Below are 18,497 nucleotides of genomic sequence, written 5' to 3'. Positions count from 1 at the left end.
CTTCCACTCTTTTCTAGGTAAGTGCCTAAACTTCTCTCTCTTTGACTTTTATAAATTTCAAAATAGGCATTCAGTTTCATGTGAATTGAAGCCACTGTGTTCCTTTTTACAAGGTAAGTGCAGAGAAATTGAAGTTAGTGCTTACCTTTCACTGCATGGTTGAAATGAAGCCCACCTGTCTTCAGGTGGTCACAATCAGAGTATCTATATTAGGAGTGGGGGAAGCAAATCATGGAATCTCACAAGTTGGGCTTCCACCTGCCTTCCTGATGGGTTGTGTGGACCCCCAGCATAGCACAGAGATTTTCAAGTATTGGATCTCTAACTCATAGTTGCTCCAAAAATCTTTTGGTTATGCTGGAGTTGGCTTAGGCTGAGTGCTGGAGATAAAAATGAGATTGTAGCCAGGTCTACAATGGGAGTAAATATGGAGAAACTAGAAAGTAAATATGAAGAAAGTGGCCAAAATCAGTGATTCTAAATCTTGAGAAATTTTCTAGTTAAAGTAAATGTACTGAATTGAGTGTGAAGAACACAAAGAAACTGTTTATTTCCCTCTTTTAAGATCTTATTTATTAATTTGACAGAGAAAGAAGAGTACAAGCAGAGGGAATGGCAGGCAGAAGGAAAGGGAGAAACAGGTTCCCACTGGGCAGAGAGCCCATCACGGAGCTCAATCCCAGGACCTGGAGATCATGACCTGACCCAAAGGCAGACACTTAACCAACTGAGCCACCCAGGTGCCCCAAAACTGTTTATTTCAATGAGATTTTACAAACTCAGAGACAGGAAGAATTGACCTTTCCATCTGGTCATTCATCTTCACTGCAGAATCGGAATTAATTTGGGCCATCAAACTGGACTGCAAGTTACTCATCAGATAGAACAAAGAGGTAATTTGAATATGGGTTCTGATAAGGAATGGGAGTATAAGCACTTGTCTGAATAAGAAAAGAAAGAAAAACCAGGGCATTACCTGACCCTGCAGGAATAGAATCTGTTCTGATGAGTTCTCTGGGCAAGAACAATGTGACGTTGTAGTGAAATTCCCTAGATGAAAACTGAGAAACTCAGAGTCAATTCAGAATTCTGGGTTAGATGTCAAGATTACCATACCAGGAAAGAGGACTTATGAAGGAACAGCATCTGAGGTTTCAAGCTGAGCATGAAAAAAATTAACCAATGCAAGAATTCAGTTCTGAATGCCATTAACGTATGACTGGAAAAGCAAAACAAATATGTACACTCACACAACAGTTCAACAAACATTAAGGATGTTTGGCCAATCTATTGCAAGTAGGAGGCCTTGCACAAAGTAGATCCATAATATTTCAAATAATTAGATAAATGAGAGAACTGATGAATTAATGGATAAATGATTGAGTGGAAACATAGATGGATAGATGACTGAATTGACCAACAGGATGGATAATAGAGTGCACACCTAAATGTCATGTTTTTAAACCACCCTTCCTACATGGACAAAAATGAGGTAGTAAGTTTGAGCTGCCCCACAGGGGGAAGGAATCTTTAGGTACCAGTTATTACAACAGAAAATAAGCCTTCTGCCTTCACAACCACTACAAAATGAGCCCCTCGACCCCACATAGCCTTTTCTTTCTCCACCACTTCTCAGTCAGCCTCAAGTTTCATTTATTTCTAGTTAGAATTAAAGCTGGAGATATTCCTCTAACAAAGCACATATCTCATATTTGCTTCATTCATTCTTTCCACATTTAACAAATATCAAGGACCCATTATTGCCTTTCATTCTGCTGTAGGATCAAGACTTAATATAGATGATTAAATACCAAATCTATTCTCCATAAACAAGCAACACACCTGAGAAAAAAGAAATACTTACACATACATCCTACTAAAACCCATAGAAACAAAGAAATAAAGCCAGAGTAAGATAGATATACAAGTGAAGGCCAAAAACAGTTAGAGGGTAAGGGGTAAAAGGGAACATGGAGTGAGGTAGATGTGCTTAAGCAAATAAATGTCAGCTAGTCAGAGTGTAAAAATCACAGATATGGAAGCTTTATACACCTGGGAGAGATGTAAAGCTTATCCACTAATCCTCTAGATACCAACAAGTTACCACATTTTCAGATTCAATTCCCTTATTCTAAAATTTGAAATAATGTAGCCCCCATAGTTTTGTTGAGATCTTCAAATAGAGAAAAAGCTGAATGTTTGAATACCTACATATAATTGGTATCAATTAAATATTGGGTGTCATTATTTTCCATAATCTGTGCAGGCATAGAAAGAAGTAATCAAGACAGAAGTATGATGGAAGAAATAGAAATTATAGTGAGATGGAAAAAAAAATGGTAGGATTTGGGCCAAGATTTAAAGGAAAAAAATCAAAAGTATCAGCTGAAGTCAATGTGGAGAATAGGAAAATAATTAGGGTACCAGAGCAAGTTTTGTCTGACCAACTGGTACCAGATTCTGCAGCACAGAGCCACCCAGAACCACATGGGGAATGTTTAAAATACTGATCACCAGGATCCAGAAAAGACCAAGTAAAACAAGTTCTCTGCAGGTAGAGAAATTACTTCAAATAGTGGTTAATCTTTAAATGCCAACCAGAGAAGTTTATCATTATTCAGGAGCATTGTAGAATTCACATTCTGGTCATAGGCTCATATAGAGTAGATGCAAATCCTATCTGTTCAGATTGAGGAACTAAATGAGTCTTCTAGATCTGAGTTTTGGAGGTGGGGGAAGGGTTAACCGTAAAAATACACATTAGCACTATTCTTGCTTAACCCCATTCCCTACTACATACATACTCACACACAAATACATTTCAAATTATTCCCTTGAATCAAATAAACAAATATACTAGAGAGAGACACATGAAAACTAGAAGCATAATAAATATAAGTAATTATTATTAAGTATTATTATTATTATTATTATTAAGTAATATTGGTCTATCGTGAGCTTTTATTTTTTTTTTTTAGATTTTTTTTTATTTATTTAAGAGAGAGAGAGAGAGAGAGAGAGGCAGAGACACAGGCAGAGGGAGAAGCAGGCTCCATGCACCGGGAGCCCGACGTGGGATTCGATCCCGGGTCTCCAGGATCACGCTCTGGGCCAAAGGCAGGCGCCAAACCGCTGCGCCACCCAGGGATCCCTATCGTGAGCTTTTAAATGGAGAGTGAAAGACTATGTAACTCAAGAAACCAGAGATGACTAGAATCACTTCTCCAAGAGGTATATTGGATATAATTTAACTGGTAGTGTTGCAAGATAAAATCAAAGCACAGTTCAAGGAGATGAAACCAATCAGTCATAAACTAAACTGAAAAATTATGTAAAGGTCACCAGAGCTTATTTGTGGGAGAGTAGTCACAAGGGAAAAGAGCACAAATCGGCTGGTTCAGGAGCCAAGCAACTGGCAACCAAGTGAGGGAAGAATTCTGGAGAGGGAGGAAGAGTAGATTTTTTAAAAATCCATGCAAAAGGTGAACACACTGAAAAGAGATACATGCATACATAGAAGGAAGTAGTAATCCTAAGGTGGCACAAAAAGAAGGTGAATATTTCATGTGTCTTTTTGTCCTCATTCCAGTGGAACATCTTCTACCATGGTCTTAGGAAACCACAGCACCATCACAGAATTCATCCTCCTTGGACTGTCTGCTGACCCCCACATCCAGGTTCTGCTCTTTGTGCTTTTCCTAGAAATTTACCTCCTGACCATCATGGGGAACCTGATGATAATGATAGTGACTATGACCGATACCCATCTCCACACCCCCATGTACTTCTTCTTGAGCCACCTCTCCTTCCTGGATCTTTGTTTAACTTCAGTAATTGTGCCCAAGATGCTGGAGAATCTTGTATCTCACAAGAAATCAGTATCAGTAGAAGGCTGCCTCACTCAGGCATTTTTCGTGTTTTCCATCGCTGGAACTGAAGTTTTTGTGCTCTCTGCCATGGCCTATGACCGCTATACTGCCATCTGCTACCCCCTGCTCTATGGCCAGCTGATGAGTAAACAGTTGTGTGGGGGTCTGGTATGGGTCTCATGGGCACTGGGCTTTCTGGATGCTCTCATTAACACTCTCATGGCTTGGAATTTGGACTTCTGTGAGGTTCAGGTCATCCCTCACTTCAGCTGTGAATTGCCATCTCTATTCCCTCTATCTTGCTCTGACATCTCCACCAACTTTATAGTCCTGGTGTGCTCTGCCATCATTCATGCTTCTGGAACCTTGCTTCTGGTCATCTTCTCATATACTCGCATTGTCTCCACCATCCTGAGCATCAGCTCCACCTCAGGCAGAAGTAAAGCTTTCTCCACCTGCTCTTCCCACCTCACTGCAGTGAGCTTTTTCTATGGATCTGCTTTTCTTCGCTATTTCATGCCAACCTCAGGCTCACCTCTGGAGCTGATTTTCTCCATACAGTACAGTGTGGTCACTCCTCTAATAAATCCCCTTATTTACAGCTTGAAGAACAAGGAAGTAAAAGCAGCTCTGAAAAGAATGCTGCAAAAAGGTTTAAAACAGCTCAGAGAGCAGAGAACAGGTAGAGGATGACTGGGAGATGGGGAAGAATCTTATCAGATGGTTGAAAAACAGATGTAGGGAAAATTTTCTTAGTTCATAACAGAATGACAAAATATCTTATAAGGGCTAGTTTCCTTTGGAATGCCTGGGAAGATCCAAGAGCTACTTGCTTATGTTGGCTCATATTTAATTTATTCAGAGACAAAACAATGGATTTATTCTCCCTTTTAATTATGAAACATTCCCATTGAGATTAGCACTAAGAAAATTGACAAGAAACTGAATTCTTGTTGGGTCTAATATTTAGAGGGGAAGCTTTGCTAGAAGTAAAAGCACCAAGAAGGCCATTGATAATAAAGACTCATAAATTCCAGACTCAGGAGCTGGAAGGGAGGTTAGGGATAAGCTTGGACTAGATAGGGACTTGTAGAAAAGATAGAAGGATCTAAAAATGGCTGGCAGAGGCAAAGGAAGATTCACAAACACTTTCCATACTTTGTGTCTCTCCTGGTACCTTCACCTGTTGGCAACTGGGAGAGAATTCACTCTTTCTGGGAGAAAAGAGTCTGTCATTGGGGCATCACTGTTGGGATGCTGAGGAGGTACTAAGGCCAGGGGGCAGTCATCAATGAGGATGCTGGGGCTGCTGAAGGGATACTGCCTTGCCTCCCCCAGAACCAGATTAGCTGCTTCTCTTAGTTTTCACCCACACTTTCCATTGGTTGACCCTAAGAAAAAGCCACCAGCCTGGGAATCTGGGAGATATCCTCTGTGGGCATCTAGTCCAGGTAATATAAAGCCAAGTACACTGGATAAGCATAGGACTGAGGGCCAACAGAAAACTGGTGTATCACATAATGGTAAACATGAGCCTCCTCAGGCAGGGAAAGGAAGGGAAGGGAAGGCAAGGCAAGGCAAGGCAAGGCAAGGTAGAGAAAGGGAAAGAAAAGAAAAAGAAAAGAAAATTAGACAAGAGAAGACCAGATGGTAGAAGGGAGAATGGGAGGAATGAGGGGAAATTTACAAAGAAGACTTCAGTAAGGGTCAGACAAGTAAGGGTACCCCCAGGAGGACACCCTTGGGAGAAAAGGAATTCGAAACCCAAGGCTATAGATGCACTGGAGCCCTCAGGTGGTGTGAGGAATTCACTGCGCCAATGTACACAGCAGTTGAAAGAAGGAAGAAATCCTCTAACTCTATGCTCAAGCAAAACATGGCCTGAAAATAGTCAACAGTTCTGTTTTCAAACTCTGGAATCCTAGGAAATTTCAAACTCAAGGGACTGTCTTGCTCTGGGGGATTTTTCTTCCCTGTTGGTAACCTTTCCATCTCACAGGATTTCTGTTCCCACCCAGGCACAGTACTTGACAGATATCCCCCAGAGTTAGAGGATGCTCCAAGTCTACCTAAGTCCTTTTTTCAAATGATTTGGCTTGAAAAAAAATTATCTATAATCTAGTGATACAATAATTGAAAAACCTGCATTTACCTAATTTCAAAATGCCATACATGATAGACCTATTTCGGGCCTTTCCTACAATTTTGCCATATTGGTATGTCTATTTTCCTATTTTACCTTCCTTGATAATTCAAGGAGTTTTCAGTTTTACTTTTCAATTTCCCTTTCTCCATTAATGGTGTAATTTGGGGGAGTATGGATACGTTATACTTTATTGATATGCATGAGAAGGTAGATTTTCCCAAGCCGCTCCCCTTCCTCAGGGGGTCTGGGATGAAAATTGGAGGTCAGGAGATTCTCAGTGTGTTGGGGGATTAAGCCAGGGCAGGGACTCCCCAGCAGCTGAGAGCCTCTCTCTTCCTCTTATTCTCGCTGGGGCTGGTGGTCCAGGAGGCTCTTACTGCTTGGAAGCCATGTGGACAATGAGGTCAACCACCTGGTTGCTGTAGCTGAATTCATTGTCATACCAGGAAATGAGCTTGACAAAGTGGTCATTGAGGGCAATGCCAGTCCCAGTGTCGAAGGTGGAAGAGTGGGTGTCACTGTTGAAGTCGCAGGAGACAACCTGGTCCTCAGTATAGCCCAGGATGCCCTTGAGGGGGCCCTCTGATGCCTGCTTCACCACCTTCTTGATGTGGTCATATTTGGCAGCTTTCTCCACGTGGCAGGTCAGATCCACAACTGACACATTGGAGGTGGGGACACAGAAAGTCATACCAGTGAGATTCCCGTTCAGCTCAGGGATGACCTTGCCCACAGCCTTGGCAGCACCAGTGGAAGCAGGGATGATGTTCTGAGCAGCCCCCCTGCCATCACACCACAGCTTTCCAGGGGGGCCGTCCATGGTCTTCTGGGTGGCAGTGATGGCATGGACGGTGGTCATGAGGCCTTCCACAATGCCAAAGTTGTCATGGATGACTTTGGCCAGAGGAGCCAAGCAGGTGGTGGTGCAGGAGGCATTGCTGACAATCTTGAGGGAGTTGTCATTCTTCTCGTGGTTCATGCCCATCACAAACATGGGGGCATCAGTGGAAGGAGCAGAGATGATGACCCTCTCGGCCCCGCCCTTCAAGTGAGCCCCAGCTTCCTCCATGGGGTGAAGACCCCAGTGGACTTCACAACCTACTTAGCCACTAGCATCACCCCATTTGATGTTGGCAGGTTCTCACTCCTGGAAGATGGAGATGGACTTCCCATTGATGACAAGTTTCCCATTCTCAGTCTTGACCATGCCATGGAATTTGCCATGGGTAGAATTATACTAGAACATGTACACCATGTAGTTGAGGTCGATGAAGGGGTCATTGATGGCAACAATATTCACTTTGCCAGAGTTAAAAGCAGCCCTGGTGACCAGGCGCCCAGTATGGCCAAATCCGTCCACTCTGACCTTCACCATCGTGTCTCGGGGACATGGCTGGCACTGCACCAGAAGATGCGGCTGTCTGTTGAATGGGGAGGAGCAGAGAGCAATGGTGTAATTTTTTTTAATCTTTAATAAATATTCAACCCTTAATATATGATTCATCATTTATACATTTTGAAGATTCTTGTTTTATTTTTATTATTTCTCTTTTCCATTCACTTTTATACTGCAAGGATTTATGAAACAAGTTAGCACGTGCTTAGTTTTGTTCCCATTTCTCACCATAAGAAAAATATGAAATAGATATGGCAAAACATTTTTAGTGTTTCTAATATTAACCTATTTTTTTGTCATGCAATATTTCCAAAAATATTTGAAGCCAGGGTTTTCCTCCTTTCTTTCTTGTTATATGCCTTAAAAATTCATATTGCAGAATTTAATTAATCATAATCCTTTAAAGATGTGGTATATGTATACAATGGAATATTACTCAGCCATTAGAAATGACAAATACCCACGATTTGCTTCGACGTGGATGGAACTGGAGGGTATTATGCTGAGTGAAATAAGTCAATCGGAGAAGGACAAACGTTATATGGTCTCATTCATTTAGGGAATATAAAAATTAGTGAAAGGGAATAAAGGGAAAGGAGAGAAAATGAGTGAAAATATCAGTGAGGGTGACAAAACATGAGAGACACCTAACTCTGGGAAATGAACAAGGGGTAGTGGAAGGGGAGGTGGGCGGGGGTTGGAGTGACTGGGTGATGGGCCCTGAGGGGGACACTTGGCAGGATGAGCACTGGGTGTTAAGCTATATGTTGGCAAATTGAATTCCAATAAAAAAAAAATCATAATCCTTTGCAACGTGTGATAATTAGTCCATACATGTACATCTTGTTTTTTTAGTTTACTTTTTGTTGCATATTTGTTTGCCTTTTTTTTTTAATGATAACATAAACCCTCCATGGTCTCACAACTTAGACTAACAACTAAAATGTTACTAATAACATGCATTTATGAACAGGCTTCTCTCCTTCCTAAACAGTATCATTGCCAAATATTTCACATGTCTTTTTTTAATTCCACAAAATAGACACCAATTTTATTATATTAGTGTAATTTCAGTTTGCCTACATTTAACCATTGATGTCTCAATGATTTCTTCTTGCAACTTAAATACCTTTGGGGGATTATCTTCCTTCCTCCTCTAGTATACTCTGTGCTAAGTAGGTACGGATGACTCTCAGAATGGAATATTCCCCTCATAACAGAATTTCTCACAGAGATCTTTCATATTCCCCTTCAGATATCAATGCATTGTATACAATCTACTGGCATTATAAGGAAACTTCCTTCAAAAATACAGGATGCACACAAGGGTCAGGCCTCCACTTCCTGTAATGTCCATAAAAACTATGTTCATGTTCTTACCTTAAAAAGGCTCAAAGCATACCTCACATACCTACACAATCCCCACTCAGTAAGTAGACTCCATTCTCTCCCATTGTTGGGTGATTCACCTTGATAACCCAGGACCAACCTAAAAACAGAGAAGTTCCCACATATCTGTACCTCCAAGATCAGTGGAGGGTGAGGAAAGAGAATGAGAATGTAAGGAAAGATAAAGTCATTAGAAACAAGTGGTTGTTCTCTTTCCTTGGGTATCAATGAGAAAAGAGATGATAGGTTTTTAAATTTATAACTCTTATTCATACATCTTATCATTGCCTTCTTCTCAGCCATTAGCAAAATAGATAAGGAAATCAATATTTACTGAGCTTTTACTATTAGCCAGGCATGATATATGGAATTTTTTACATTTCATGTCTACATGATAATTACTCCTCTACAATTTTGACAAATAATTCCATTTTCTTGCAGTCAATTCTTTAAAAGTATTTAACACTATTGTTTCTCCAATTACAAAACAATCCACTTTTATTATAGAAAATATGAAAATTTGGGATCCCTGGGTGGCACAGCGGTTTGGCGCCTGCCTTTGGCCCAGGGCGCGATCCTGGAGACCCAGGATCGAATCCCACATTGGGCTCCCGGTGCATGGAGCCTGCTTCTCCCTCTGCCTGTGTCTCTGCCTCTCTCTCTCTCACTGTGTGCCTATCATAAATAAATAAAAAAATTTAAAAAAAAGAAAATATGAAAATTTTTGAAAAGGATAAAAAGCCAGTATCACCCATAATCCCAAAGTGTTGTCTGTGGCTCTTTCTTCAGCCTCCAAGAAGGTAAAAATAAAAATATTCTCCTCTTTGGATGCATATAGAAATATTTACAGATATGTGCATATAGACAGCTAGGTATGCACATTATTTCTTTACTCTATCAGCTGAGAAGACCTAAAAGTAACAACATCCCAGTAACAAGGAGCACACTGAGTACTCAGAGCTTGATTTCTAACACCATTCTCCAACAAAAAAGACCAAGGCCACATGGAGAATTGGATGATTCTAAGGCTGAAACAAAGAAGATACAATATGAACCTGAAGCATCTCATAGCAACAGAAAGTACTCAAAAAAACCCACCCCAAAATGATATGGGTATGTTAACGGGACACCGGAGCCAAATGAAAGAGCCCCCAGTGACTAAGGATGGACCGATTTGAGCAACAAAATAAGTAGCATAGTATTAGATCATAACCAAAGTATAAAATAATATGATACTTATATAAATAAATAATTGAATAATTAAATAAATGGAAGAGAGTTGACAATCTCCCTTTCAGAAGAATTCCTAAATAACTTGTATAGAAACTGCGCTCTCAATGAAGTAGAGTATAACTAGCCACTCCTTAAAGGTGAGCTGCACGTAATGATTCTCTTCTAAAGAATACAGTATGAAAACAGGGGAAAAGTTGAGAAACCTGACAAATGCTACCTGTGACAGATGACCAAGATTAATGTCAGCAGTGGTTAACTCATGTTGATAGTATACACTCCTGATATGATGTGATGAGAATGACACTTCACCTGTGTGGGCCTCATCACCAAAACCCACAGCCCTAATCATGAGAAAAACATCAAATAAAACCAAGTTGAGGGGCATTGTACAAAATATCTGATCAGTACCCCTTAGAACTGCCAATGTCATCAAAAACAAAGGCTGAGAACTGTCACAATCAAGGGAGCCTAAGGATACATGAATTAAATGTAATGTGCTGTCCTGGATAGTATCTTGGAATAGAAATTGGATGTTAGGTAACAACTAAGGAAATATGGATACATTATGAACTTTAGTGATAATTTTTCAATATGGTTCATTAATTGTGATAAATGTACCACACTGATGTAAAATGTTAATAATAATGGAGACTAGGAGGTGTATATGGGAATGTTCTGTACTATTTTTGCACCTTTTATTTTTATTTTTTTTATTTTTTTTATTTATTTATGATAGTCACAGAGAGAGAGAGAGAGAGAGAGAGAGAGAGAGGCAGAGACACAGGCAGAGGGAGAAGCAGGCTCCATGCACCGGGAGCCCGATGTGGGATTCGATCCTGGGTCTCCAGGATCGCGCCCAGGGCAAAAGGCAGGCACCAAACCGCTGCGCCACCCAGGGATCCCCTGCACCTTTTATGTAAATCTAAAACTATTCTAAAATTAAATTTTTATTTTAAAAAAATCTTCTCCTTCCCATCTCCAATCTCATCATCCATGGTAATCAATGTGACTGGCATGGATCATTTCATTGATGACAAATACCACATAGTCTGAGGCATTCTGAATATTTCTCCAGGCTACTCTGGTGGATGGCGAGATATTATTACTCTAAAGCTTGGGAGGATGTTTCAAATCCTTTAAAATATTTAGAGTAAGGCATCTATTTAAAAAATAATTCTTTTCCAAAATGGACTACTACCAAAAACATAAGTTTGATATGGCAGATTTAGAGCAAAGAAGATTGCCCTCCATAATGTGGGTGGGCCATGTCCAATCAGTTGAAGGACTGACTAGAACGAAAGGCTGACCTCCCACAAACAGGAGGGAATTCTTCCAGTGGACTTCATCTAAGCTTCATCTGCAATATTAGCTCTACCTGGTTCACCAGCTGACTGCTCACACGTGCACACACTCTCTTTCAAATAAATAAATAAAATATCTTTAAAAATCTGATGGTGGAAATCATTTCACAAAGCATACATATGTCAGATCACCACATTGTACATTTTAAACATATAAAATTTTATATTTTAATTGTAACTCAACATCAAGAAGGAAGGAAGAGAGTGAGGCAGAGAGGGAGGAAAGTAAAGAAAAAACACCAGATACTCAGGAGTTCTCACCCAAGAGTTTCCAGTAAGATTTCTAAGTCAAGTTCTGAAGTCAACATCTGAGATAATCTACAATTCTTACAAACTGCAACTTCCCTAATTAACTCATGTAGTTCAGGATCTAACTCCAGGGAATAAAGGCTATTTCTCCATCTTTCTCTTGATCTCCCAGTTTCAACCAGCCAATAAACTAACTGCAGGAACTATAATTGCTTTTCTGAGAGGTTAGAACTGAGCTTTACTCTCTTGAACATCATATTTAGTCACAGAGAATGCTCAATTAAGAGAAACTAAGTAGTCCTAAAACCACCTGAAATCTCTCACCAAACTGTACTTACTGAGGATTGGAACATCTTTTCACTGTGGCCATTTGAGACATGGAAGACCAACACTTCAGAACAATCTAAATCTAGGACATTCTGTCTTCCTGCCCTCCTTGTGACTCCCAACTGGAAAAATAAAAGTTGCTGTTTTTCCTAAAGTTACTTCATTGAAGTATTACTTCTTAGGACCTCAGATAAGGTTGAGTAGGAAAACAGCTACAAAATGTCTTCTGTATCAGAAAATATAGGAGCATGGTAATATTTCCTGTGATTTTTCTTAAAGTTTTTTCCAAATGTTTTCCAGTTGCTTTACAGTTTTATTAACATCTCTCACTGGACCTTCTCTCTCTGGATCTCTGAGACACTTCTTTTCACTTTCTCACCTCAACTTCCACACAACAGAGAGACCTTTGCCTCTCAGTGCTCCCTAAACTGTGTCTGTATTTCTCAGTTTATTCAGTTTTGTCCTCCAGTTCTCTTATTGGGTAATAAGGCGGTCAGTGAATAATGCTAATCATTAGGGAAGGGGAGTCCTTGAATATTGGCAGAAAATATTGATGCCCTAAGGTACACTCTCCTTTATCAGGTCCTCAGACATATACGTGCAGAGAATTCATTTTTCTGCTATTATTACCCATTCCCACTCTGATCCCTGCTGAAGAATTAAGGTAAAGAACAATGGGAGACTTATTTATAACAATTCATTCTGGTCACCAGGCCCCTTCTATAAGTACTGAAGTATTTTAGCTTTCTCTTCTCCTAACCTCACTTATCAATTATTTAATTAAGGACCTCAACATCCTCTGAGTTGAACTATACCAGGACAAGTATCAGACACTTATTGAAATAAGTCTCATATTTTGATTATTAGTCCTTAACTACTTGTCACCTTGGAAAACGCTGGTGGTCTCATTAGACCTAACGACTTGACGACTGTTTCAATGTGCAACCCTTATCAAAATTGTCTAATTTTACTTTAGACACAGACTCACTCTGGCATAAACAATCTCCAATGTTGAAATTTCAGTAGAAGGGAAGATGGTGATTATTTATGATGCTACTTAATTTCAACTTTATATTCTAAAGTTGTTAAGATGGTCTTTGAAACAAATGTGGAAAGCTGAGTTTGCTTTTCTTCTGTGTGCAATTCAAGGAAAATTGGTAAACAGTCTTGGGAGAATCCCTCAAGCTGCCCTTCCTGCCTCTACTTTCTCAGGAACTACTCCATGACTCCCTACATTCACACCATTTTTAAGTCTGGAACCACTCAAACTTCGGCCTGAATTGAATTCACTGTGTTCCTTCTTGGAGGTAAGTGAGAAGATTTTGTATTAACATTTTATCATTTCCTAAATATTAAGATAAAGACATTGTCCTACTTTGAAAGAACGTATCATTTGTCAGAAGATCTATGCTTTGAGCCTGGAGTGAGATGGAACATAGCATCACATGATGTAGCTGTCTCCCTGATAGACTGTGGTGTGGTGCTTCCATTCCAGGATAAAAGTTTTCAGGCTTTGGATCCATGATAAGCAGCTTCTCTAATATCTTCTGAAGATGCTAGAGTATTTTCATGCTAATTAGTTCTTATAACCAGGTTAATAGAGAGTAAGCATAGAAGAACTGGACCGATTTCTCTCATTTGGATTAATTAAATGAGAAATTAATTAAATTCCAAATTCTTAAAAATGTTCATAGTCTTGACAAGAATGAATGTTGTTCACAGTGTTATTTTGTTAGTATAAAATCCAAAGAAATTGGGGCACCAAGGTGGCTCAGTTGGTTAAGCATCTGCCTTCAGCTCAGGTCATGATCTCAGGGTCCTGGGATCAAGCCCCACTCAGCAGAGAGCCTGCTTCTCCTCTCCTTCTTGCTGCTACCCCTGCTTGTGCTCACTCTCATTCTCAAATAAATAAATAAAATCTTTTTTAAAAATCCAGAGAAGTAGTTTACTTTCAAAAGTATTTTATGGACTAACTGAGGGATAATAAATATCAGCCTTCTATCCAACACAACCCCTAAAATGAGTAGGATAAGGCAGTTTAGAATGAGTACCTTGACACCTGATATGGCTGCATTCTGTACCTCAGTGAAGAAACAGAAAAATACTGACACACAGTAAGAGGACATCTCTGAGAAACTTTTGTGACAGTATATTAGCATGTGGTTGGTTTTTATTTATTTTTAAGCTAAACATTAAAACATATTACAAGTTAACAGCTCATACAACTCAGATTTAGTATTGTTCTTTGATTATCATAAAGCATATTAGGTTCCTGGTTTTTAAAAGACTTAAACTACAATTTATAAAATTTATTGTCATTTTTGCTGAATAGGATTAACTTAGATAAGAGATTTTTAAAAAGCAATGTATCAAAAATATTTTAAGAGTTTTATGCACTCAAAGATAAAACTGACTTTTGCAGGTAGTCCTTCTTCACTGCTGAGTCTTCATTAGTTTGAGCCAACCCACTGGACTACAGATTACACACTGGACAGAACTCATAGGTAATTCAGACACATATTCTAAATAAAGGCTTAAAGTTTAGCAGTATGTATTTGATAAGCTTAGTAGCAGGAGTAGAATAGGGTAGAGAGGAAGTTCAAGGACTGGGAAATTTACCTTCTGAGCAATATTATACCTTTTATTGCAAGTCCTATGAGAGACATCAAGATTACATTTGTGTGGTAGACACAAAAGGTGGAGATCTCAGGAAAGATTCGGAGTTCAAGGGGCAGATTAGAACACTCTGATAGATAGGAAAGCACTCATGAGGATCCCAGGAAAGGCTGAATCTGACTGTATAACCACAGGTTGCTTTTGATGAGGAGGAAACAGGTTAGGAGGAGTGGTCACACCTAGAAATGCTCAGGTAGGTGCATTCACTCAAGAGTCAACAAAAAAACAATAGAGAATTGTCTTCAGCTGTATGTACAACACACTTACCTTACCTTAGTGAACAGAGACTCAAAAATGTTTATTCAGTAACATTATGGATGGATGGATGGATGGATGAGTGGGTGGATAGATGGATATTGAACACTTAAGCAAAGTGTGAAGTGATCCCTCTTAAGCAAAGATCTATAGGTATTAGTGATTTCAGAAGGAATAAGCCCTCACAGCAAAATGGAGATATGTAGTCCACTTCTTCCCTTTCTCTTCCAATTCCAGGCCTCCTTGATGCTTTGCCCTTGACTACAACTTGAAGTTGACCTTCTAGACCTGGAGATAATCTCCAAGAGTTTTTACTACATGATCTGTTCAGTTTTCTTAATTTTTGTATTTACTTACTTAACAATGATTTATTTAAGATCCATTAAATATTGATGGGCGGTGTGAATAAGAAAATAATTCCTGCCCTCCATGAAACTGCACTGTCATTGTAGACACAAGAAGTGATACTCACACATATCGCTAGGTGATAAAGCAAACTAGTAATACCAAAAATGGCAAAACTTACAGTGTGTTGATGAATTGTTACATGGAAAAGGGAAGCAGGCAAGGTTTTAGGATCTTAGATTAGAGATTAATTAGAATCTTGAATTAGATTACTTAGCTTTATTTTCATCATCTGAAAAAATGTGGTTCATGATGATTATCCCAGAAATTTACGTGAGGACAAAGAAGGGAGTGATCAAAGAACTCATAGAATAGGTGGAAAATAAGGTGGGAATTCCAAGGTTTATTAGATGTAGATCAATTAATAGGTACACAAAATATATCGGCCTGAATCAAATCAGAGAAAACAGGAGTGATGGAGAACAAGCAAAGCAAAGCTATCTGGCCTCAGCAGTGGAACATCTAGAGAATCCTGGGGGATTAATGCTTTGAAATCCAAACTAGGGAGTTTGGCTTTTTCTCTAAGCAAGTTGTGTAGTAGACAAGCTCTTGTTCTACATCCAAATGCAACAGATTTATTTCCTTGCTCTTTAAAAAAAAACTGACCAGTGTAGGGATCTAGACAAGTTCTAGGATCACTGGGTTTAAATGTTCTCACCTGTAAAATGAGTTCAGTATCTTATCTCACCATCCCCTGTACAAACACACATACACACACACACACACACACACACAGTGGAAAACATGCGAGGAATTTATTTGTACAAGGCAAACTTCTCTATTAGCCCAGTTCCCAGTAGGGCTGATCCAGAGCTCAGAGACAGCACAGCAGAGAGCCAGGGAGGAGAAGGGACTCCATGGAACCATTAAAGGGGCTATGAAAATGGAGACCAGACCAGGCAGGAAGGAATATATAGGGAAAGACATAAGGAATAAATAGTAAAGAGTGATGCCTTCTGGAAACTATTATGGAAAGAAGAGATTTATATCTTCTTCCTAATTTTTCTCTAAAGAACAGTGACCGTAAATGGCCTCAGCGAATCACAGCAGCATCATGGAGTTCATCCTTCTTGGGCTGTCTGCTGACCCCTATGTCCAGGCTCTGCTCTTTGTTCTGTTCCTGATGATTTACCTTCTGACTCTACTGGGGAATCTGCTGATAATACTTGTGATCCATACAGATGCTAACCTCCACACGCCCATGTACTTCTTCCTGAGCCATCTCTCCTTCCAAGACCTCTTCTACTCTACAGTCACTGTGCCCAAGCTGCTGGAGAACCTCCTGTCTCAGAGGAAAACCATCTCAGTGGAGGGCTGCCTGGCTCAGGTGTTCTTTGTGTTTGCCACTACAGGGATTGAAGCCTGCCTGCTTTCGGTGATGGCCTATGACCGCTATGCTGCCATCTGCCACCCTCTGCTTTATGGCCAGGTGATGAGTAAACAGCTATGTGAGAGGTTGGTGTGGGGCTCTTGGGTCGTGGCCTTTCTGGATGCACTCATGAACATCCTCCTGGCTTTGAATATGGACTTCTGTGAGGCTCAAACCATCCACCACTACTCCTGTGAGCTGCCTTCCCTCTTCCCTCTCTCCTGCTCTGATGTCTCCACCAACTCTGCAATGCTACTCTGCTCTGCCCTCCTGCATGCCATTGGGACATGCCTCCTGATCTTCTTCTCTTATGTGCGCATTGTCTCTACCATCCTGAGCATCAGCTCCACCACAGGCAGAAGCAAGGCCTTCTCCACCTGTTCCTCCCACCTCACTGCAGTGATCCTGTTCTATGGCTCAGCCATTCTTCGCTATCTCATGCCAACCTCAGGCTCACCTCTGGAGTTGATCCTCTCCATACAGTACAGTGTAATCACTCCCTTGGTGAATCCACTCATCTACAGCTGGAAGAACAAGGAGGTGAAAGCAGCTCTGAGAAGAATGATGATAAAATACTTACGATGTCTCAGCACAAGAGATATAACATGAAAGAAACAGAACTGCAGCAAGAAATCTCATGATTGATATTAAATTCCTGATTTCCTGTTTTGTCACATATTGCAATGCATATTGCTGATGCTCCCTTTTTAAAAATTATCAAGGAAAGTGCTAGAAGCTATTTTGCTTGCATGGCTCAGAATCAATTCTATTCAGACATAGAGCACATAAGTCGGAAAACCTTCTCAGCTTCATAGATTTAGTTAATAATGTGTCAATTCACGGTCCACATTTTTAAAAAAGCATTCAAATTAGAGTGGATCCTAAAATATTTTATGTTCTGAATGCTTACTTTGAATTACTGTGTCTGGGGAAAGATTTTATAGAAATAAAAGATCCTGGGTCTCTAAGAAATGGATAACAAAGACTTGGGCTTTACAGGGTGAAGGAAAGGGTCATGGGTAGTGGTAAGATCTCTGGAAATAGGCAGAAATAGAAAGTGTGGTCAACAGAGGGAAGTCACAATTTACCAGGCATATTAGTTCTCTGTTGCTTTCCGTTATTGCCATAATCAGTTATCAAAACTTCAACAAATTAAAATAACATCTAGTTATTACCTTATAGGTCTCTAGGTCAGAAATTTGAGCAGACTCCCTGGGTTCTCTGTTTAGGGTCTCACAACACTGAAATCAAGGTTCTGGCTGGGTTGGGCCCTTCTCCACAGGCTCTAGAGATTCAGATTATTGGCAGAATTCGGTCTCTTGAAACTGTAGGTCTGAGATCCCCATTTCCTTGCTGGCTGTCAACTGAGGACCATTCTCTCCTTATTAGGGCCCCTTCACTTCTCACCTGGCCCTCTCCATTTTCAAAACAGTGCATCACCTACTTCTCACATTCCAAATCCCTCTCATGTCCCCTTCTGCTAACATCTGGAGAAAACTCTCTGCTCCGAAAGGGGTGTGATTAGATTAGCCCACCAGCATAATCTCATATTTTAAAGCCAATTGATTTGGGACTGTAATTATATCTACAAAATCCCTTCCTAGCAGTCTCTAGATTCATGTTTGAAGAACCATGGATCAGAAATCTCGAAAGGCCATCTTTAGAATTCTGCCTTTCAACCAAGTAAACATATAACACTCCTCCTACAGGAACAGAGTACAGCGGGCAGTAAAGCTAGAATGAGGAGGAGAGGGGAGGAGCAGTGTGGAAAGGGAGAGGACTCGGTACCAGCAAATAGTGATACAGGGAGACGGGGAAGAAA

The 18,497-nt window shown here is 40.1% G+C and overlaps 2 protein-coding genes and 1 pseudogene across 2 annotated transcripts; 2 read left to right on the top strand and 1 right to left on the bottom strand.

Moving 5' to 3' along the window:
* The first annotated feature begins 3,605 nt into the window (after window positions 1-3,605).
* On the top strand, window positions 3,606-4,562 carry LOC144297574 (olfactory receptor 8S1-like). The gene has a single exon (XM_077871844.1). The coding sequence runs from the start codon at window positions 3,606-3,608 to the stop codon at window positions 4,560-4,562; it is 957 nt and encodes a 318-aa protein (XP_077727970.1).
* A 1,731-nt stretch (window positions 4,563-6,293) lies between these two features.
* Window positions 6,294-7,434, bottom strand: LOC144297573 (glyceraldehyde-3-phosphate dehydrogenase pseudogene; annotated as a pseudogene).
* An 8,899-nt stretch (window positions 7,435-16,333) lies between these two features.
* On the top strand, window positions 16,334-17,284 carry LOC144297729 (olfactory receptor 8S1-like). The gene has a single exon (XM_077871910.1). It carries the CDS (start codon window positions 16,334-16,336, stop codon window positions 17,282-17,284), a length of 951 nt encoding a protein of 316 aa, XP_077728036.1.
* The last annotated feature ends 1,213 nt before the right edge of the window (window positions 17,285-18,497 follow it).

Source organism: Canis aureus, chromosome 25, assembly GCF_053574225.1.
Source record: "Canis aureus isolate CA01 chromosome 25, VMU_Caureus_v.1.0, whole genome shotgun sequence".
Classification (NCBI taxonomy): Eukaryota; Metazoa; Chordata; class Mammalia; order Carnivora; family Canidae; genus Canis; species Canis aureus.
Note: the sequence above shows the minus strand (reverse complement) of the source record. Positions and strands in the feature narration are given on the sequence as shown.

Bases quoted from the DNA above. Each gene is read 5' to 3' on its own strand.
- LOC144297574 (XM_077871844.1), top strand. From the start codon at position 3,606: ATGGTCTTAGGAAACCACAGCACCATCACAGAATTCATCCTCCTTGGA.
- LOC144297729 (XM_077871910.1), top strand. From the start codon at position 16,334: ATGGCCTCAGCGAATCACAGCAGCATCATGGAGTTCATCCTTCTTGGG.